The sequence below is a fragment of the Aptenodytes patagonicus genome, chromosome 2 (assembly GCF_965638725.1).
Source record: "Aptenodytes patagonicus chromosome 2, bAptPat1.pri.cur, whole genome shotgun sequence".
Classification (NCBI taxonomy): domain Eukaryota; kingdom Metazoa; phylum Chordata; class Aves; order Sphenisciformes; family Spheniscidae; genus Aptenodytes; species Aptenodytes patagonicus.
The window spans coordinates 125,479,040-125,502,068 of record NC_134950.1 but is presented as its reverse complement, the minus strand read 5'-3'; the positions used below and the strand labels follow the sequence as shown (position 1 = coordinate 125,502,068).

The 23,029-nt window shown below is 41.4% G+C and overlaps 1 protein-coding gene across 1 annotated transcript in view; it reads right to left on the bottom strand.

The window, feature by feature from the left end:
• The window catches only part of TRIM71 (tripartite motif containing 71), a 57,773-nt gene that overhangs the window by 14,688 nt on the left and 20,056 nt on the right, over positions 1–23,029 (bottom strand). The window contains exon 2 of the mRNA XM_076332315.1: positions 626–793. Coding sequence (XP_076188430.1) covers positions 626–793 — 168 coding nt within the window. The remainder of the gene's footprint in view (positions 1–625; positions 794–23,029) is intronic.

Sequence of the window (23,029 nt, the reverse complement as noted above, 5' to 3'; positions counted from 1 at the left end):
TTGAAGCACTATACTACCTTCCTTCCAGTCCTTGCCCTGTGTTTATATTTGTATTATAAAACATAGCTGAGGTAGAATGCAATAATAGGCCATTATAGTATGCATCTGTGTGTGCAGAGTAATCCTTGCATGGAGATAGCTCCAGATCCTTTGCACAGGCAGGTTAGAAGTTTCACACTAATCCAACAGCTGATTAGTATTTTATATTTGGTGGCAACACTGAAGACATAACCAGAGTTGTAGGTAGGTACAGTGCTAGATGCTGTACAGGCATGAAAGACAGCTGAAAATAAGTCTCAGTTGTAAAAACAAAACCAGGCTTGGCACTGCTATACAAGATCAGAACTTCCTTCAAAATGCTTCACGCTCAAGTGCATTTGTACAGTGCTTCATATATATATTGTGATTTACATGACAGGATTATGCTGCAAGAATGCAAAATTCATATAACAGCACTTTGTTTTCAGCTCCACAGCCACTTCTGTCAGATCTGAGAGAACAGAAGGGGTGAGAAGACTGACAGCAGAAGCAGAGGGCTTTTTGCCTTGACACCTTGCCCTGTAACAGACAAGCTGTGGGGGAAGAGGCGGGGGGAAATAAAGTACTCAAGTTGGGAGTATCTTACTTGAATAGCCTGTCGTCCTTGCTGAGCATCTGCCAGGAGCTGAATGGTGAGAGTCCTGGAGTCCTGGAGGGCATCTTGGAGGTAGATAAAGCTGTGACCCACATGTCGTCCCATGGTACATTCCCGACATATGGGGACAGAACAGGTATCACAGTAGAAATGCAGTACCTGAAAGAAAAAAAAAATCTGTATCACTATCTAATGAAGAATTAAAGAGAAAATAGCGCCAGGATGAAAAAAAATCCAACAGCTCAACTATAAAGGAGATGGTTAGAGGCAGTAGCAATAGGTAAAGACTTCACAATAGTTTCTCCACAGAGGAAAAGCTATCCCTCCCAGTAAGCTCCAAATCATACTCTTAACAGTTAGATGGAAGTATCATTGTTTTCTTTGCAATACAATACTAGGAAGAGTGTCCACATCAGCTCCTCTTAGGAGCGGAAGCCATCTGCCAACACTAGCAGACTGGAGATGTCATCTATGGCAAGTTTCAGGTGAAGACTCTTCCTGCATACACAAACACCACATTCTCTTAAGTGGGTTATTTAACAATCACTGCACTGGAGAACTGCAGCACCAGCACACCCACCTCCCAGAAGGGGAAGACAATGTACGAATGCCCAAGAGCCATCCTCTATTTTTTTCAAAATGCACAAATCCCTTATGTTCAGGGCAGTGACAACATAAGGCAAGACTCCCTTCTGCCACTCCCAACAGCAAAGCAAAAAAACCTTTGCTATGCCATAGTGTTTCTATGCTAGTGATACTTAGAGATACTGGAGTTGGAGGAGAACAAGACTGGAACGTTGGCATGCCCATTTGAATGCTACAGTGAACTGTGGGTAACCACTGAAACCCCATTCTATTCACAAAGCACTTAAAACCCCTATATTCAAATCACAATGAAAGTCTTACACAAGATGTTAGCCTAGGAAGTTGGATCCATTCATCAGCCATAACTGTTCCCATTCCACCCAGTAGAGGGAAGCAGCACACAGAAATAGCATCTTCCATGAAGTGTGTTTTCTTAGAGGCAAGCAGAAATCAGCTGTTTTGTTTTCAAAGACACAAGTGAAGGAACACAACGTTTCAACACAATATAGTTCTGTATTCAAAGTCTTGCTCTTAGCTGCATACCCTATTTTTGTTAGGGTGTAATGTTAGAAAATCTAGATTACCATGGAAGAGCCAAAAATCCACTATACAATGGCAAACAAGGTTTCATAGTACAGTTTTTCCAACACCAGCTATTTGAAATCTACCTCAGAAAGGAGCAAGAGCAGAACAAAGATTGGACAAGTGTTTGATATGCCTGTCTTCTCACAGCTGTCATCCAGCCACTCCTGATTCCAGCTAACAGTTCGTGGTATGGTGCATAACATCCCCCTTTCCCTTCTCCCTCAAAAGGAAGGGGGAGAAGAGGACAGGTGATTCCCTCAAGACTGCCTGTGCTGCATAAAGTGACATTTTAAGCTCCTATGAGCTCAACAGCTGAAGTGGTATATGGATTAATTTCTCAAAGGGGTATGTGTGTGTTTGTGCACACATGTCAGATTTTACTAAAACCTTTTTTTTTTTTTAAGTTAAGTTTTGCTGTAGGGAAACTGGAACAGACTGTTACGTTTTGCTTCTGTTCAAATGCTAAACCCTCAAGCAGTGTCTCAGATCCTCTGTCTTTTGTAAGTAAAAAGCTGCCTTGGCTCTGAAATGCGTTATTCAAATGCATCATCTTCCTCAACTAGAGGGTTCCTTGTCTTTACACTATGGTTGTCTAAATCTGTATACAATGTTCACTTGCTCATGCAGTTCTGTAATTTTGCTGTTGAAATTACAGGGAATGTTTATTACATGTTGCTGAATGACTCCACTTAAACAACTGAGAAGTTGAGAGAGAATGAAAACCAAGACAGGGTATCAAGTTAAGCCATATGAATTCGATATACTTTAAAAACATACAGCAGGGATTTGGGGCCTCAATCAAGCAGAGCAGCTGAAAGGAAAATGGTGACCATATGAACAGACAGAAGTCCAGAAGTAAGTTAAATCTGTTATTAGTCCTCCAAAATAGTCAACACCAGAAGCAAAAGCTTGGTAAAACACCACAAGATCAGTCCTATCACCCAAGCACTCCTGCTGCAAGGTAACAGCATCCAGTGGTAAAGAGTCATCCAGCTGTTCAAACCAAAGAGAAACTAAATTTAAGCTGTTCAGTTGCCTCTTGCCACCCACCAAAACGTGGTGGAAAACATCACTCCAGAATTTAGAATGAAGAGAGACAAGAGCCATAATCTCATTTCAGAAATATGCAATTATGTAGAACATGGCAGGGGAAAAGTCTTTTGGGTAAACACTACAAAGCCATTGATAAAACCTCACATTTGTTTCTTAGTAAACAAAATGGTGAAAACAACCTAGATTTAAAGTCTGAGAGCAAAAGAGTTAACAGGCTTGGGTGAAGAGAAGGGAGGTAGACAGTGATAGACTGATCTCCAACATTACACTGTTATTTAAAACAGCTACCTTAAATATGCACACGAGAAAACACAAGCCCATAATCCCTACTGCTCTCAGTGTGGAAGGGAGCTAGTCACCAGAAAGGAACTGGAAGAATCAGCCAGCTTCAAGATAAACTGGGAACCCCCCAGAAACTCCTTTCTGGACACAAAGCCTACAACAGAAACCCCAACTTGGCAGAGGTACCAGAAGGGCAATTCTCCTCCTGTGGAGAATCTCACGCACTCGCCGTCAGGAACACCCAACAGGCTGCACATCAGCTTTACCAAGCAGTAGGACTACACTCCCAGAGAGTTAAACTGGAAAGTACCCAGCTGTGCAGGGTGCGACAGCGAGGGGCATTTGTGCCAGCTTGGAGCATAGCATCCAGCTTGCCTGCGCTTGCAACCACAACCAGGCATTTATTGTTAAGCTCAAGGCTGCTCGCATCCCAGTCCCTACGTCACGGCCATAAAGGTCACGTATTGCTAGATGAAGTTTCTATGCCTGTTTCTACAAAGAAGGGGAAGAAAATAAGCCAAAAGACTCCACCAAAACAAGCAATCCCCTGCAAAAAAACCCTCATACCAACAATATAGCGTCCTATTGAAGTAAGACAATACAAGAGTGTGTTCTCAATTCAGATTTGATGCACTTGTGTACCTAAAAGGCTGGCAGAGCCTCTCCTTCTTCCAATCTCAGCGATACGAAAAGGCCACCCCAAGTTTCAGTTGCACCGTTAATATAGCAACTTACTGCTCCTTCTGTGCTCATTATATGACAAATAAAATAATAAGACTGATCTTGAAATGTGGATGGGCAGGGGTAGTAGAAGGGAAGGGAAGAGTAATACTAAGTCTTCCATAACAAAGATCAGCTTATGATACTCAGCTTAAAAAACAACAAAAAACCACACACACTACTTAAAAGTCCTAAAACTTCCCCCCCTCTGCCTTATCTGAAGAGGCAGAGATGATACAGCTTGATGGATCTTTTGACTGTAAATTAATTGTCCTGTTATTTTCACTGTTTTCCCAAATGTATGAAAAAACTGTTTTATAAGCAAAAGCCTTCAAACATGCTGTTTTTTCCAAACCACACAAGTGTTCTGATATGCAGCAAGAGAAAAATGAGAAGAAAGCAGAGACAGATTTCTCCTTTCAAAGAAATTCAGAATTGTGTAAATTGCATTTAATGAATTGTTTGTTTCTGTAGTAATTAATAAGTAATTAAGAAAAAATACAATTGTTTCAAGATAAAAAAACTGGTGCCTTTCCAACACCCATTTTGGTAACTATCTAGTAAGGAAAAAAAGGTTCATAAGCAAGTTTAGTATTTTTTTTTTTTTTTTTTTAAAGAACTGCTTCACTACATTAATTAGTATTTTAGAATTTCCACCAAAATTAAATGAAGAGATAAGTCAGAAGCAAGAAGGGAATAGTTTTAGAGATAGTTAAAAGTGATTTATTTTAAAATAAATCAGCTATGGGTTGATTATTTCCCAAACAGGAAATATTTCCTGAATTGGTGGCATACAATTTTAGACACAAAACAATAAAGGGAGCCTACTTCAATTTAAACAGAATCAGTGAACCATATTACAGGGCTATTCATCTTTTACAGCCACAGCAGCCCAAGAAATACAACAGCAAGGCCATAAATGTGATTGCTTCAGGAAAGGCTGTACAGTGCACCGTAAAAACATTTTACAACAGCAGGAATTCCTGGGTGTCGCTCTCCCCATTTTTTGGTCCATCTGCTTTCAAAGGGGGCAGGGGGATGGGCGGAGATGTTGTTAAACGTCCCCTGGGACTGCACAGCAATCAATCATCATCTGATGAATGGCCACTAAAGTTAAACCCTGACCCCACTCCACAATTCCCACACCAGCGCTCCTCTCCTTACTGCTGACCAGCTTCCAGCGTGCCGTGCCCGCCCCCCCCCGCCCCCCCCCCTTCCAGCCCTCACCAAAATTTCCCAAATACCAAGCCCAGACAAAAGCAATGGAATGTGGTAGGCACCATGACAGAGGAAAATTCAGCAGAAACAGCAGTTGAGGCGGCTTATCCTTAACCTGTGTTTAAATAAGTGTTCCTTCAGCAATACTCACAGCGCCCTTCTCCTCCCAGCTTGCAAACACTTGATTTCTCTCATTTCGGAGCATGTTTAAGAGCATATATGCATGAAGTTATCAATAAAGCTTGTGAAATCTAACCATGTTTAAGCATTTGTTTTCTGTCATGACATTTTAGTGTCTTGCAATGATTTGATTTAAGCCTACAGAGTTAAGAATTTGTACAAGGCAGCAACACATAAGGTCATTATTTTAAAATATAAGTCTGACGCTCTAAAAACTACTCTGTAATCTTAACCAACAATAAAAAAAAAATCTACAGACAAAACAGTAGCCTCTTGGTTTCTGCTTTTGGAAAAGTTTCAGTACAGCATTTGAGAGTTTATGACCAAAAAAATCATACTTACCATAGTCAGTCTAAAGTTTTCCATTACTAAAGGTGTTTTATTATCTAGTTCCCTTGACAGTAACTCAAACACCAGTGGCTTTGTTAGGTAGTGTGTAAAGCTTAGATGACTACGAATTTAGTATAAACTCATTTTCCAATGAATTTTGGTCCTCCTCCCTCAGCATTGTGTTTTGTTTGTTTTGGCCCCACCCCACCCCCAACTGGAGAAAAAGCTGCTTCCCTGCATCATGCATGCAGCAGTTACTCTTTTTTTAACAGCATATATAAATACACCACCCAGGATGACTGGTTCAGAGTTTGGTGCAGCTAATTGTTGCAAGTTTAAGAGGTAATATTTTTACTCTGTAGTAGGTCCTTAGTTTCCATTTAGTAGCAATTTGTGACAATTAACTTGCTTCACACCAGGATCAGAGTTTTAGGAACATTAAGTTCTGCACTGATGTAAGGCTTGAAATTTAAATACAAAATATAAAGACTGAAGGTACGAGCAAGCCATGTGATACACATCAGAACTACGGGCTACTTCCCAGTATATCTGAAAGATTTTGCTTTCAGAGATACTTAAAAACCATCATGTTTCTGTGTACCAGTTAATGATCAAATTACTTTTAGAATCTGTATTTTGACTTAATGCTCTGGTTTAGAAGAGACTGGCTGGCTTAACACCAATTTTCCTCACTACATCCAGCGGTAATGGGAAATGGTACACCAGCTCCAGAAGGCCTCCACAGCAGACAAAAGAGTTAATTCTCAAATTCAGGTCAATATTCTAACAATAAAGTTTCTACAAGAACATGGGCACCTTGAAGCATTACAGCCCATACTACATAGGGCATGCCGTATGCACAGGAAGTTGTACCAAGTGGGATTAATGAAACCAGTTTGCTATTTATTACCTTCCTTTGCCACCTGGATGAACAGAGATGGGTTTTGGTCCATTTATAAGTTCATCAAGTGCAAGAGGATCATTCAGCCCTTCTGTTAAATTCAGCTTTATTTCCTTACCCCACATGGGATAATAAAAGCCCAGCTAACAGATGACTAAGACTCACGCAAGTCTGTTTGTAGGAAATAAAGCTGTAACTCCACATGCATTTTTTTCCAGCGCTAGTGTTAATACCCTTCCTTCCCCAGATGCTCCAGTGGGTTCTGCTCCTTGCTCCAGCTTCTCAGCCACACAGGCCCAGCATGTGAGGGGGAAGGAAGCTCCCTTATAAAACCCCCAATCTAACCAGCACTGCTCCCAATGTGAACCACAAGGCCTGTCATTTCACTCCACAATTAAACTCACAGCCGCTCTAAGAGGAAGCCCTATACCTCCTGCCTTCCTCCTTTCCTCCCCCCTTCACTGCTCCTCCAGTCTCAGTGAAGAGATTTGGGGATCTTTACAAACACCAGAAAATTAATTTTAGAAAATGGTTTATTCAATCAGCTGACCCTGGGATCAGAATAGCAGTAGGGCCAGCACAAGGGAGGAAGAAGAACCCACAACTAAGGACATGGAGAAATCTGATGAAAACTATCTATTAACTATCAGCTGAGCTACAGTGCTAAGCTATGTGGTTCAGTTCTGGTACCTCGCCAACCTCACAGCTGGAAATCAGTGTAAATCTTCTCACTGATAGCGTTCATCTCAAGTTCTAACTGGAAGAATAGTATCTAACCAGAGACCGAGTTGAGTCTGATAAGCTAAACAGGCTGTTAAAGCCAAACAGACTACCATACTCCTAAAATTCTTGATGTTTACCTTCTTCAATCCTGCTATGATGTCATGAAGCCAGTAAAAACAGCTGCATATTTTAGAGAGTGGTGACATGACAATGTTGGGTCAGTCAAATCATCTAGATTAAAAGCAAAGGTTTTTTTGGAAGACACACTGTTCCATTAATCAAGTTTAGAAAATCCAGTGAGTATTAACAGTCAGCTGGGAGTGGAGCAGAGACCATTTAAGTTTCTTTGCCAATGCAAACAGCATTTGGAAATTCAAAGACTTGGGTTAGAAGTGCCAATCAAGATCCACTTCACTCTGAAGGCCACATGATCACTACAATGGTGCGACAACAGGCTGCAAACTGGGGCTAGGAGACAGGAAGTCACACCTTTGACAAAGTTGGTTTAAGGATCTGCTGGCTCCAGGTCTTCTGTGTTTTGAGTTAACGTCTTTTTCATAAAACTTCATGTGATGACTGTAGCTCCTGGTTATAGCCACCCACCTGAAGCCCTGGAACTGCAGCACCCCAAGCATTTCTCACAGCAGCACTTCTGCCAGCTGCAGTACCCCCCTGTTCATCCACTCTAAATACAGAGGGAGCACTACACCACTCACCTGGAATCTGCCCAGGTAAAGACTAACATCTCGTCAGCTAGCTTTCTAAAAGCTCTTGGGTGCAAGGTAACTTGGCCAGCTGATCTGATGTACTACCACAGAGGTTCCCATTATTGATGGACTGGAAAGAACATCTCACACCCACCTTAACTCATCACTCCAATTCTTCCTAAATAGGGATAAGCAAGGCTTAATATTTTTCTGATGTGCAATTATCCCACAGTGGGCCATCATTTAGTTACTGCATAATGGCAATTCTACATTCTGCAATTTTCTTTCAAAGAAATTGTTTGGGGTAAGAAAATCTGCACTTGTTTTAGAAGTCACAGCATCTGCTTCAGCATTAAAGCAGGTAAAGCAGACAGTCTATGGAAAGATGCGATAGCATCAGTAGCTAGTAGATTACTTAGCCAGTGATAAGTCAGCTCTTTTACAGATTTCAATAGGGGAGACCAGCCTGTGCTTCAACATGCAACTCATTAGCTGTTTAAATGCAGCTTCTGTGCCAAATCTACATGACACGAGTAGCAGCAGGGTGGTCTTGGCACAGGGGACAGTGGGTGGATCTAAATATTCAACAGTTCAAGCAAGCAAGCTAACAGCCTGCTGTGGAAGCAGACATTAGAGTGGGTCAGGACCCAGTTCCACTTCCAAGCCCATCTGTCCAAGTCACTGCTTTTAAGTCCCTGCAAATCCTTCACTGAGCCTCCCTAACTCTTCAGCTCTCTGAAAAGCTAGAGTGTCTTACAGTTCTCCCGCCAAAGCTTGGCCGTGACTTCAGTGATGCTGTAAATCGTAATGGGTTGACAATTGCTTTGCTATTGCACATGGTGTTTTGTTTCTTAGAGAGAACCAACGAACTTCAACATCTCTACAAACTCCTTACGTAACATATTTTCCCTTTTCCTGCACAGCTCAGCATTAGAGCTTTTGAAATTTTTCCTTCTATACACAGAAAGGGTTAGAATAGGAGTCAGGGTACACTCGAGGCTCCTGCGTCCTCCTCTGTGACTAACGTCAGTATAGACCTCGCCTCTCAAAAAAAAAAAAAAAATCTATATTCCTCAACTCCATGCTGTTCCTACACCACTACAGAGAACACTACCTCCATTCAGGTCCTTGGCAACTGTTGACCTTCACATGGAAAGCTGACAGCAAGGATGCTATTATATGCCTTGCAAACAAATAGCTAGAAAACGTTTTTGTCTCTTAATATACTGAAAACAAACCTTACTCCTTTTGATTTGATGGGGGAAGGGAGCGTGAAGAGAAACAAACCCTAAAGTTCCTGGATTTCACTCAAGGGCCACCTAGTCTTCATGCTGAAGACAAGTCAATTGTGAAACAACATCTTAAGCTGATGGGCTGCGTGCAGTTTGCCAGAGCAGTTTCCTGATCCCAGCACAAACAGGTCTTTTGTAGGATTAATTTTCTTATAGAGCTAGTCTGTAGTCAAACCGCCACTACCCAAGAAAATTTACTTTGGTGCAACAGATTCCCATTAATATTTTTACAGGGCTTCTCTGGGGGGTCAGAAAGCCTATCAGGCTAGGCATCTTAAATCCATAATGCTCAATTGTTAGGGGAAAAAAAAAAATGAGTATGAGGAGAAAGAATACATTTATCCAGAGAAACTGTGGCTTTACCCATTTTAACTCTGTGATAGGTTCTAACTCAGTTTTTTGTTTTGTGTGGGGTTTTTGGGTTGGTGGTTTTTTGTAGGTTTTTCTTTTGTTTTAGGTAGTACTAAAAAAAAATCTTGGTTCAGAAAAATTGCGCTTATTCTTTCGAACGCGAGTTTGCGCTTATTCTTTCGAACGCGAGTTTGCGCTTATTCTTTCGAACGCGAGTTTGCGCTTATTCTTTCACATAGTGTAATGCTTCAATTACATCATCTACTACTTATTAGTTACAAGAAAAAACACTGAAAGTGCACATTTGAAAACTCCCACAGTTTAACCATCATGTGAATTTAGCCTGCAATTCAAACCGCAGTAGCTAGAGAATACTAGAAAACTAAGTACTAGAAAACAAAGCAATTATGAATTCTGAGCCCACTTTGCAGCTTTATTGTCTAGTTGTTCCCCCTTGCTTGTGTGGCCTTACTGCCAACAACAGGGGAAGAGCACAAGAACCCAGAGTCAAAACAACTAGTGGAGAACAGTGCTCAAAAGTAGTAAGTTTCAGATAAAGCCATTTTTATATGGAAGTACCATTACTATAAAACCAGAAGTATGAGGTGCTCAACATCTTTAATTTCTATCTTCAAGTGCATACTCTATTTGGGTGAGGTTTGTCTCTGTACCCCTTATTCGTTTTAATTTTAATAACGTTACATAATCTCTACAGAATTAAAAAAGCATCTCTCTAGACCTTTTTAAAAAAGGAGGGTTTGTGTTAAGATGAAGGAAAAAATATATCAACCTTCAGAATAACAAATCTCAGAGCCCTTTTAACAAAGAGGGTTGTTAACATACATTTAGCAAAATGAAGCAATTCAGATTTCTAACACCACCGCTATTAGACTCTGGTAATTGCAGTTTGCATAATAGCCTGGTAGGCAAATCAGTCCACATACTTGTACAAGACACTGTCCCATCATCGTCATCCCACACACACACTTCCAGTATCGGCTCTTCAACAGGTATTTACCTAGTATTATACAAGCTACTATCACTACAGATATAGCAATTACTGAAGGGATTAGGCTTCTTGCAATGACTCCTTGTGGTAAGACTTACTCTTGCATCTACAAAAAAATTAAAATACCTCTATCGGTTTCTAAATTTAAACAGAACCATAGTGATCCTATGGCAGTTTAAACTACGTAGAGTAAAAACAAAGCACAGTAATATAAATTTATGTATTGGGGCATAACCTGGGATATTATAGGAAAGAATTCCTCCTTCCTCACACATTTTCTCAGTGGGAAACTGCCCAGTTGGCCAAGCGTGTGAGGCAGACAGGGGAGAGGGAAGGAAGTGTCATCCTGCTCTCCTCTCCTTCTCCCCCCACCACCCCAGCATTAGGCATTGGCTACCACTGCAGCCTGGACGCCTGATGGGAACAGCGCAGTTCTGCTGTTCCTCCCACTTCTGCCTTGAACCTCTTCTGTCTTCAGAGGAAAGCTGTAACAAGAACAGCCATGGTACTGAACCCCCACAGCAGGAGCTGTTAATTTTTTTTTTTTTCCTTCTTTAATTGTGAAACAATCCATGCCTGTTAAACAAGTCCAGTTACCACCAGTGCCATATGCACATCAAACTCAGGTCAAAGTGAATATGACCAACTATAGCCTTTTATTAGGAAGTACAGGCAAGACGGTTGTCTGGGAAAACTGACATATAAACCCATTCCAAGTGTTTTATACTGCAATGTTTTTAGTTACTGCTTATGTGGAACAGGTTTCATGGAAAGCACAAAGACAGCACTGAATTGGCCCGCTCTGTTCTTTGCCTTCCCTGCTTCTCTTGCCTTACTCTGTCCCAAACACTATTTTTACAACAACTATATACCCACATACCAAGTCCTTACAGAATAAGGCCTTTGAAGGAACTTCTCTTCACTGAAACCCAAAAATGGCTAACATGAACATTTGGAAGGTATCTTTTCAAAAAGCATTCAAGCTCTCCCTCTATACCATCATCCTCTCAAATGCTCACACTAAAAATATGCAAGTATAAAATTTTTACTAGCTTAGGTACACATGTTTCAGAGCAGGAAGAAAAATTACGACATGTTGAGGTTTCGGTTGGGATTCCTCATAAATGAGGAATCTTAATTAAGCAAAAACAAATTTGGATTGCATTGAAAGAAAAAAAAAATTGCTTTGCTCCAGACCCAGGTAGTAGTTTCTAAAAGCCTATTATATAGACACTGTATCAGGGTTCCTCAGCTAACACCATCAAATTGTACCATCCATGTCAAAAATAATCATTATCTGCTCCCAGCATAGGACTTGGCACATAACACCGGAGTATCTTATTCAGAGAAACAATGTTGTCCATGAGGATCAAAGCTTTGCTGCTTGTAGTAGAATGCCAGACTAAATTTGTCAGATTAATACACTTGTTACAATTCCTCCTAATTTTAAGGAGGATTATACAGTCACATTTTATGAAAGACTCCTCATGAAAGCGTTATCCTATGGGTGCTAGTGCAGTATTACTTCCAACTGAACTCTAGTATTTAATGTTTGTTTTGGAAGACCTAGCTGTCTTAACAGCCACAGGGCATTTCAATAATCATATAACAAACATTACTGCAGGTTACTCTTTAATCCCTTGCGAGTGAATGAGTAAATTCTTGTCCATCTATCATATAATGACACAGCTCTGCAGTTACTGCCAAAAAGGTACTGTAAATCATAAAAGAAAAAAATATCTAAGAACAAGGAGATCTGTTCTGGGAAGTCAGAAGTATTTACTCAGAATAATTTTTTCTCCATCACTATAGAACAGTAAGCACAACAGATAAACCTTTGTTTACAAGCCATTAACACAAAATTAGAGACATTTTTATTTCTATCTGAAGATTTAAGCCAAGTCCTGATGGACAATTTAAGTGTCTTCTTCATACATCTCTAGCTTCTGCTCTGTTGCCAGAGAGGCAAACAGCAAGACATCAGAAGTATCAGAACTCTAAATTAATCACTTACCTGCCCCACACTTATTTCCAAACTGGTAAAATATAGGCTTTAAACTTGCTCGTACCTGTATTTTCCTCCCCAATGAAGTAGTGTGGGTTTTTTTTTAATTCTCCCACCACCACCACCACAACCAAACAAGAACTTTCTGCTTTTCTGTCATAGATTAAGTGCTGCACAGTGTCCTACTATAACAGCCCTTTTCCTCATGGAGAGGACTTAAGATTGCTTTCCTTTTGAATTTGGGAGAGGTGGGAAGAGATAAGCATTCCAGGATGAATATTCAATTAAGTGAAAACTGAAGCAGAGCAGAATTACTACTCCTTCAAACTGCAGGGTAGATTTGAGGTGCTTACAGACAATGAATAAGAAACACTAGTAATTGCACTATAATTTTGCCATAGACACCATTATTGAGTAGTAGGTTCAGTTTTGGGAGAGTGAGGACAATCTTCATCCCAGCTAAGGTTTAAGTTATGATTGATAGACACACTCTATATTTAACCCATTCCATGGGGCTCCCATGGGGTCAAGTACATAGTGTATGTTATTCATACTGCCACCAAATAAATTCTGTTGTAGAGCATTATAGTTTTGGTCTAACCAAACTACAGTGGTTTGGTGCTACCCTGTCATAGTTCAGTGATGTATTTCAAGGACCTTAAGAATTTGAAAGTATTTTGAATTTTTAAAATGCTTAAATACTTTGAATCCTTCAATGAAAGCACCAGCCTTTTCAATAGCAGCAACCACCATTCCACAGAACACTAGCTTTAGATTGCTTCTGTATTGTGCAGGCAAGTTAGCCTTACCCCAAACTTTAGCTGTAGCCTTGTTTGAGCTTTAAATCAGGGTAAGTGTAAATATAGAAAGCTTGCTCAATATTCAGTGAAGGGAAGAAAAGCTATCCACAGGCTGAACTAGAGGGCAAGAGTCAAATGTGACTCACTTTACCAATGGAAGAAGGGAGAGGGGATGGCTAAGAAGGTTAAATCCTTGCCCAATTCTTGAAGAGAAAAAATACACACTAGTCTTACTACCAAAAAAAGCTGTTTTATTATAAAGTCTGCACTGTCTTGTTATACATAATACAATTCTAAGGAAGAGACCATTCTTGCAGTGAAAGCATGTGAAAGTGCACCATGAACATCTACATTAGAAATATGCTATTTCTGACAAGCACGGCAGGAGTCAGACTGCAGTTTAGATACACCAATTCACCAAAAGGCTGGGTTTACACAAGGTACAGTGTGCATCACCTGTCTGTCTGCCCATCCGTCATCCACCACCCCACCCACCCCCCCGGGAGGAAGCAGGTAGGCAAGGCAGAAGAAATATTATCTCTGCACAATCAGCAAGAAGTTTTTATGAATACTCTTGTGTACACACAAGTCTTACATGTTAAGCCATGACCATTAATTTTTTACGTATTGCCAAACTAGTCCTACATGTCCCCTGCCTGCTAAGAAGAAAGTTTGAGGAGGTCATAGATTAGATTTATTCTCTAAAAAAAGAAAAATACTTTCTGCAATCCAGGCAGAAGAACAAAACATGTTTAACCAGATTTCCAAGCGCAAGACAATTAACCTATTGAGTCAAGTCTGCTTGGTCAAAAGACTTTCAAGGAAGCTACCTGCCTGCCTCTAGAATATTCTTCTATGTAGTGCTTTCTAGCACAGGAACTCCCAAAGACAATATGCTGAATTAAAAAAGAAGGTGGCCAGGCTTTTGGATAGTGTTGTCACGTAGTTCTTTCAGCAACTGTGTGCACAGTGCTAAGCACTCTGCTGTCAGGAAGTAAGTTATTGGGTTAATTTATTCTAAGACACAAATAGTTTATTGGGACAGTTGTAATAGGTGTGTGATCAAAAGTGCAGAGAAGAACTAAAACTCCTTAAGTTATCACAATAAGGATTTCAAGGAAAGCTGCATCCCTACCTTTGTCCTCTACCAAAAGGTTAACTTGCTGCACCCCACATACCACCTTTGCTATCAAAGCAAAGCTGCTCTGTTAAGAGCCACACACAGGCAAGTACCTCTGGTAGCTTACTACCAAGACAGACCTACTGCATCAGGAACATCGCTTCCTGTAACTCTGCTTTCAAGTAATAACCAGACCCACTGATTCACTTAAGATTTAATGAGATTACAGCTTGAGGTGATTTGACTGGAGACCATAAAAGTTTTAGGAGCCCATCTGCTCTGCAAAACTAACCTCTCACACAAGCCCGGGTATGAGCTGACCTTTGAGAGCTGCAGCGTAGTTCAGGCAGGAATCAAGTCCTATTGGTACTTGCGATGGGCAGACAGGCCAGACAAAACAAGAGATTTGCACTTTCAGGCTAAGAGCAGTTTCCATATGCATCAGTACTTAAGGGGGAGTTTCCATATGCATCAGTACTCAAGGGGAATCTTTCCAAACAATCAGCAGTCTCTTCATTAAGAAAAGGCTAGCCACCTTAGGGTTCTTTCCCCACCATTATCACACCATTAATAGCAAATTCAAACTGTACTGGCAATGGTTGCCAAATTACTGGTATTGCAAAAACCTAATGCAATATTCACCTTGTGTATATACCAAAAATCCATGACAAAGTACTCTTGATCAAATGTTGCAGTGCTTAAAAAAAAAAAAAGGAACTTCCTAATCACATTAAAAGTGTAATTCACCACTGCTTTTCATCTCACTTTACACTTCTATTCCCCCACCAATAGCAAGCACATGCATTTTCAAGAACCAACTGGTTATTTTTCTGATGTTTCCCAGTATCAGATCAAACATTGACTTTTCTTCCAATAAAAAAAATACTGATTTGGAGAGACTGAGGGCAGAAGGGGAAAGAGCTACTGTTTTTACTCTGTTACTTTTTACAGACCTGTAAAAAAAAGCAGCATTTCAGCAAGACTGCCGTTAAAATACTTTAAGTCTACATGTAAACACTGGACAAATATTCACATTTTGTTATTCTAAACCTGACCTTGTTAGCTGTAGAAGAGTCAGTCTCACTGGACAGCTGTATTTTGTAGCATAAAAAAAAATTTAGATGCTGTTATTTTTCCTTCCCCTTGTAGGCCAAGATGTTTTGTTGTTTTGTTCTCACTTCAGTAACAGGCCTCAATATGCAAGTTACATCTGGAAACAGACAAAAGCCAACTGCCCAGCAGTATTGGAAAATTAAAACATTGGGTCAGACTCAAACGGACTAGGAAGCCAAAGGTCAAAGCAGCATTAAATCATTAGTTTCCCAGCTGCCACCAAGGCATGGAGTTGACCTTTGATTTTGTAAGAAGTGGTCCAAGCAATTTTCTGGTGGCAATATGGGCAATCTGGCACAGTGGAATATTATCCTTGAAAGGGGTGGGTGGGAGAAAAGGAGGAGTTTAAGGTCTTGCAGGCAAAGATTAAACTAACTCTTTAATCTCTCCAGACCAAATTTGCACTGTGAAGCTGTAAGTGCAAATAATGAATATGAAATCATCAAACTTTAAAGCAAAGACACTGAAGCATTTGAATCATTCAAGTAGCTTTTATTCACCTAGCAGGGAGAGCAAGCAGAATTCAAGAACATAATGAATACACTTTAGAGAATATTAGAATATTGTATTTCTTTCCTGGAATGATTTAAGTTTTCAGAAATTACAGTTGAAAGCCGTTTACTTAGTTGCATATTTTTAAAAACTATACATCTGAGATAGAGATCATGCTTCATCAGACTGAGAAGGACCAGAACACTGCATTTAGTCTATTTGTATCCCCATTAATGATCACTTTTTTTTTTACATAGCTGAGGTAGCAAAGACAGAAAGACAAAATAAGAAACTGGCCTTTGCTTTCTCTAGACTCCATGATCTTAAATTTCATCTGCTACTGCCCTCTGGTAATAGTTCCTGACTGGTCCTTATAAACTGCCCTGCTGAATGTCTGCGTTGTACATGCTGAGTTCTGGTCTGGCTGCTTCCAAGTTCCTAGAAAGGGGTTGGTTTTACTGCCGCTTGGCAAAAAGCAGCACAGGTATCAAAGGGGTTTCCGACACAACCAAGGTACATTTGAAGAGCATGTTTGATCCTCCATTAGCAGCTGAGCACGTGCACACACATGCAAAACCAGTTTGCATGCAATCAGCTGTTAGAGGTTTCTATGTGTATTTAAGACATTCCTATGCATATTTTTAAGTAACTTCAAGCAATTTCCTTAGTCTAAAAGGGTCACCCAGCCCACACATTATTGTAAGGGCGATAAAAAAAAATTAAAAGCTATTGCTTTCCTTTAGGGACCAGCAAGTTGTCCAAACAGAACATAAAGAACCCCCCTCCCCATCCTATGCCCCAGTGTTCCAGGATTAGTCGCTACCAGCTCTTCATGTGAGAAACTAACAGCCACAGCAGCGACTTTAGGCATGGACTGAGTCATATATCCACAACCCCTAAGGGGAAGTGGGGGAAGGAGGAGGAGTATTTTCAGAAAACTGCAATTAGGTATTAATGACCGAGTAAAAAAAAAGATACATCCCTGTGCCGCTAGCCACCCGGATGTGTTGTTTGTGTTTTGTTTTTTTTAATACAATCAGTATTTTCACTGGCAAGATGAAAAGCACACCACCCGTAACAAATACCTTGGTGAATAAGGATGAGCAGAACAACCTCTCTTCCCACACCCTTTCTTTTTAGGAAAGGTTCAAGATCACACAGCCAATATAAGCATAACACATTCTGAACATACAGACTTGTTATATACATGTCACAGAGCTAACCACAGGAAGCAAGACTTCTCTCTCCAAAAAGCCTAATGTTATAATGCTCAAACCAGTGAAAGAATTAAGTTTGCTTTAATAACAAATACTACCAAAACAGAACACTGAAAGACCACACTGGTAATTTCTTAGAGGAAGCAACTTCAAAGCTCATCTAGCTGGCAAATTAAGAGATACAGATGGGCAGTTGATCTTAATCCTTTCTGCAGGTACCCAGTTCAGGTAGCATTGAAGGAGCAAAACAAGTAATCAGAAGCCTTCTATTACAGAAGACTTGTAAGACATGTACTTCCTCATTAAGACCTTTCAGAAGAAAAAAAAACCAACCTGATTTTTTGTTTGATTAGCATTCTGCTTTACTCACATTAGCGCAAGCTCAAATTCACTACTGAGACACCATGGAAGTGTTACCCTCACTTCATGCAGCCTGCACGTGCCTACTGTTTCCTAGATAGAGGAGAGGTTCTACCACTGCAAACTTCCCTCCAAGAGAGAAAGACCAAAGCTTGCATCAGGTCTGCAAGTTACAACTGGAGTTAACTCTTATGACTATTGCTGCACTACCTTCCATGGTCCTGAGAAGGGTGTAAGATGTACAAAGCTAAAAAGAGGCCTTGCTAAAAATAGCTATTCCTCACATTTCTAGTTTAAAAAAATAATTCTCATAAACAGGCCAGTCACCAAATTACATTGGTTTTGGACTGGATATTAAGGCTATTTCTGGAACTGGTATTCTGGAATTGGATACTTCACTGACAGCTTCTGCTACAAAAACTTACGAAATCCAGCTACTGGGATACCTTCTTTCCTGAAAAGATAGTTCTGTTTATTGCTTGAGCTAGAAATAAGACAAGACTATGCCCTAGAGCTCTTCAGGGGTTCGAGTATACTCTCTGGACCACTACCAGCAGCCAAATGCTGGACCAGCACTACAGGTAGTCATTTGCTCTTCAACAGAAGATGTCACAGGAGTGGAACAAGATGGGAATCATCCAGGTGACTGACTAGCCCTGATCTTGCCTCAGCCCTATTCTGACTGCCATGTGGAACTGAAAAATATCTTCTCTTGCTTATACTAGAAAAAAAATTTCCATTAGACCTCCATTCTCATCTCTGTAAATGGGGTAGAGCCAGGACTTCAAGTTCACAGTAGAAGAAAAGCCACCCTAAAACTTGAAAGCATTCACAAGAAACTCCTAGAAAATCACTAATGTAATGATTTTTGCAAGCGTCCAGTCTCAATGATGAAAACAATCCTATGTATGCCCACACAGCTGAAGTTTTAGAAATAAGTCAATGGGGTTTTGTTTTGTTTTTTTTTCCCCCCTATCAAATAGGGTAATAACTGCCAATACAGTCCATCAAGATAACACATGAAATGGGTAGAGTGTTATGCAACTTATCCCCTTCCACACCCCAACTGAAGGGGCCCATTTGATACCACCTAATGACAGTAAGGGACCTTGTAGCCTTCTACAACAAAGGTTAGGGAGAAGAAAGACACAGACCTTTGGGAGTTAGACCGGGGCAACCAAGAGGCCCCCTTCTGTGACTGCACATTCCTCCTCATCTTTGCTACTGTGTCTCTTATCAGCAGAGCCAGATGCTAGGGGAGCTGGTGGAGGGCACAACAGCCAGCAGCAGAAGCCAGGGACAATAGCCTGGATGTTCGGGTGTGGTGGCCAACAGTGGCTAAAAACAACTACTTAATGCAAAGTCTTGGGCATGGCTGAAAGCACCCCCACCCCACAATACCTTCTGAGAAGAGAAGCAGGAAAGACATATGGCTCCCCTCACCTACCCCCAGGCCTCCTATGCATAGTGCCAGAACTATCAGCCTGGACCCTCCTTCAGTGCAGGTGGTTTGTTTTACTTTGTCTATTACCAAGCAGCAACAGGTCCACTTCCATCTCCACAGAGGTGTTCTTGTGAAAGAACCCTCTTGCCTCCAAATCCTTTGTGATGCACACAAAGCAAGAAAAAGGTCATTTTTTGTGATGTGGTCTTTTTGCTCGGTCCTAACATGCTGCTTTGGGAAGAGAGAAGACATTACTAGCCATCATAGTTTTCTTACTGGAAGGATGATCCCATAACCCTACCTTGGGGCAGGAAACAAAATGGAATTTGGAGATTCCTCCAAAACCAGTAGTTAACAAAAGCTAATAACCCCCACAGTTTCAAGAACAAAGGGCTATTGTGTCTCAATCTCAGAATCCATGGGCTTAGTGGATGGGCTTTCTAGACAGCTCTCTCACTCCATGGGACCGAGTTTCACTAGAGGCAGAGCTTCCAATCTGTTTGCTTTTGATAGGAGAACCACATCCAGTTTTACTTTCCAGCTCATGGTCTACTTCTAGCTTTGTCATTTCTGCTATTCAGAAATGTGTGTTCAGGTCTGTGCTTTGTCAGTCATGTCTCAGCCCCCTTTGGAGCCATTCCGAGCCTAAACTGTGGTGCAAAGATAAATCTCCAGGTAGCCCAGAGTAGCACAAAGTGCTCCTGGGAACAGGCACAGACATCTAGCATTCCTCTGAGCTGAGCTAGGCCATGAACCTAGAACAGCTTATCAGCCAGCATCACTGTTCAGAGATACAAGGCAGGTTAAATGATTATTTCCAGGAAACGTTAAGTCCTACCACTGGTTTCTTCCCTGCTCGGAGAAAAGCAAGGGCCAAGAGTGGAAGCCTACCTCCAACATGCAGCCTCACAGAAAGAGGTTCTATGAGAAGAGGAAACAGACCTTTGCTTTTATCCCATTGGCTTTCTTCAGCTTAACTCTCTCCCTTGGAGCTGCCATTAACACCTTAGAAAAGGAAGCACAAGCTGCAGCAGCCTTCTCAAAAGCCAGATCACGTTTGGACGCAGTGGGTCAGAACAACTAGCTCAGGCAGAAGTGAAATTTGAAGTCTAGAGGGGTCTGCTCTCGGGAAGTTTGGTTCAGCTGCCAGCCAAAGGCAGTAGGGGAATACAGGGACCCGCGGGTGATTTGAACAGAACAAGTATTCCTTTCTGCTACTGATATAATCTGGGACTGGCTGGCAGCAGACCCTTGTACCTTAAAGTCAACAGCTCCCTTAAAGGCATAACAAAGATGTTGTCAGTAAAGACAAACATGGAGTTTTCTCTATTAGGAGATACCCTGTATGATCTCATAAATACCTTCCTCTGCTGGCACAAAAAAAAGAGAGAGAAATTAAGAGTCACATGCAGTATTCTTGACACTGCCTTACCTATGATGGAAATACTGCAGATCGAGAAGATTAATATAGTGCTCTAATCTGGTAGATCAGTAGCTGAAAGCCTCAGCTAGGTAAAGCTTTAAATGTGACCTTTATAAGCAAAGCTGATCTTGCAGGAAGTTGCATGCTCAAAAAAAGTAATTCCAGTGAAACAGAGGCACTCAAGATGCTTGTGATCTGGAGCTAATACATACCAGGAAGGGATTTCTTTTCTTGGGATAAGGGAGGAGTCAAGAAGGAAAAAAGGAAAAAGCTTACTAAGAATGTTAACAGCAGACATTATATCTAATTTCTTTGCATTCCTTCCCCCCTCCTTTTCCTCCCATTTTTAAAAAACAGGAGCAAACTTGCGACTTAAGGATTCTGATCAATGCAACATGTTAGGAAAAGAGAGCAGGAGGTCAAGAGGAAATGATTAATCCTGTGCAGAAGACTGGCAGGATGGGTCCTGGAATGGCTTACCAGAACAATGCCCCCACTAATAAGCAGGTCAAAAGACCCTTACAGTGAACAGAAGCCCCAGTTACACTGTACATTAATATTCTTCCCTTAACCCAAAGTTACATTTGTTCATTAAAGCCAGATTCAAAAAAACAAGCATTGAATTAGAAGACAGGTGAAAAGCTGTGGTGCCAGACACAAGCAGCAAATCTGAAAGATAAAGGACTACAACTTAACAACTCTGAAAGTGTTAAGAGCTCCATTCTAAGATGGTATTTGCGGAAAGCTTCAGTAAACTGAGGAACGAGGGAAGAACCCCTATTACAGATTTCAGTTGTAACACTGACTTTGTGTTCAGCTCATGCAGTGGACCAATGCCTCTTCTTGATAAGGACTGTTCTTCTGTTAGCGGCATAGTTTAATGTGCTGAAGAAAAAAGAGCAAGCAAATTCACTGCAGGGAATACTTTGGACTTGAAGGTGCATGCGGTTCAAGGTTTACCGTAAGAGATAGCTGTTTAGTACCGTGGTTTCATGGTGTCAAACAGAAGGAACGCAATCCTGAGAGATTCTCGGCTTCAGGTAATTGTCGCAATCCCACACCATTTCTCCCCTCTAGTTTAGTCAGCATTACAAGTCCCCAGGGCTGCGCTGTGGAAGCAGTCAGGGCAAGTCAGTTCTGCTTCCAAAGAGATTACAAACTTACATAAAGCATTTATCGATTCCATGATGCAGCATGCAGTACAACCTCACAGACTTGTGTTTGCAAGTATGTAGCGGGGGTTTCACAACTGCTTCAAGGCTGATCCAAGCAAACCCTCCTATTAAAGAACCACCACCCCATCAGCAACCCCCCAGTTTAGTCAACTCCTTCATGCAAGCATTAGCACCTTGTAGTGCCATCAGAGAACTGATCTGGCGGAAGACTACCCTGAACTTTTCCATAATCTATAAAGTTGCTCACAAGTCAGCTCAGTTCCCTAATATGGCTTGTTGTACCGATGTTGGGTTAGTGATAGGAATACTACTACAGGTGTAAAAGCTGGTGCAGATGTAAAAGCAAGTGGTGGGAACAGCCAGCCGGAGAGTAAGAGGGGCCGGCCGGCCTGCCCCTCCTCCCCGCAGCAGCATGCACTTCGCTCGCTGGGGCCACTGCAGAACCACCGCCTGAAGGAGCAAAGTGGTGGGGAGGGAACGCCCTCCGGCAGCATTGCTGATTGTCTTTGTATCAGCAAACAGCCTCCATTTTGAGGAGCTGGAGGCATTCAGGGCAGAGTCTGGAGAGGCCAAACATCAGCTCCCAATGACTAGGAATAAAAATGGCAGGTTCATATTAGCGCTTTCCAACACAGGCTATCGTTAATGCCTGCAGCATTCCCCCCAGTCACATGCTACTTCTGAGTATAGCGAACATTTATCCTCCAGGTCCACCTCCCCAGTAACCTGGGCGTTGAGCCCCCCTCCCACCCCATGCCAGAGGAAGAGGACTGCATGCAGAGCTACGGGCCAAGTGCAGAATTTTGGCAGCAAGACCAGTCCTCGCAGCGTGATCTTGGGAAGTCAGAAACTCAAAATCTCTGAACTTTTACTAAATTGAAAATGAAAGCCAGGGCTAATAATTTTAATATATTAATCTGCATCCCTCTCCCCCACCTCCCATTTTTCCGCAGGGGAAAGGCACAGACTGTAAAACAGTACACAGGTTTCAAAATAAGGAGGTCTTTGGCATTAGCAGGTCATTTCAGCTAGGAAAATCCACACCTCTCAAGAGCAGTCTGAAGACAAAGCTACAGTTTATTTACAAGCATGTTTGAGCTCAGTGGGCTCCACAGCTCTTTTAGTTAAGACAAAAGCCAGCTAGTGTACATTGTCAGTTTATGTCAGCACTTAAATCCCACCAGTATAGGCACAGTTAAGCAGGCACAGCCTATTCCAGTTTGTGACCTCTTTCAGGTCTGCTGAAAAATCAACAGATGTTAGGCCACTAATTTTTATTAAATCAGTGAATGAAATTGAAATTTACCCCT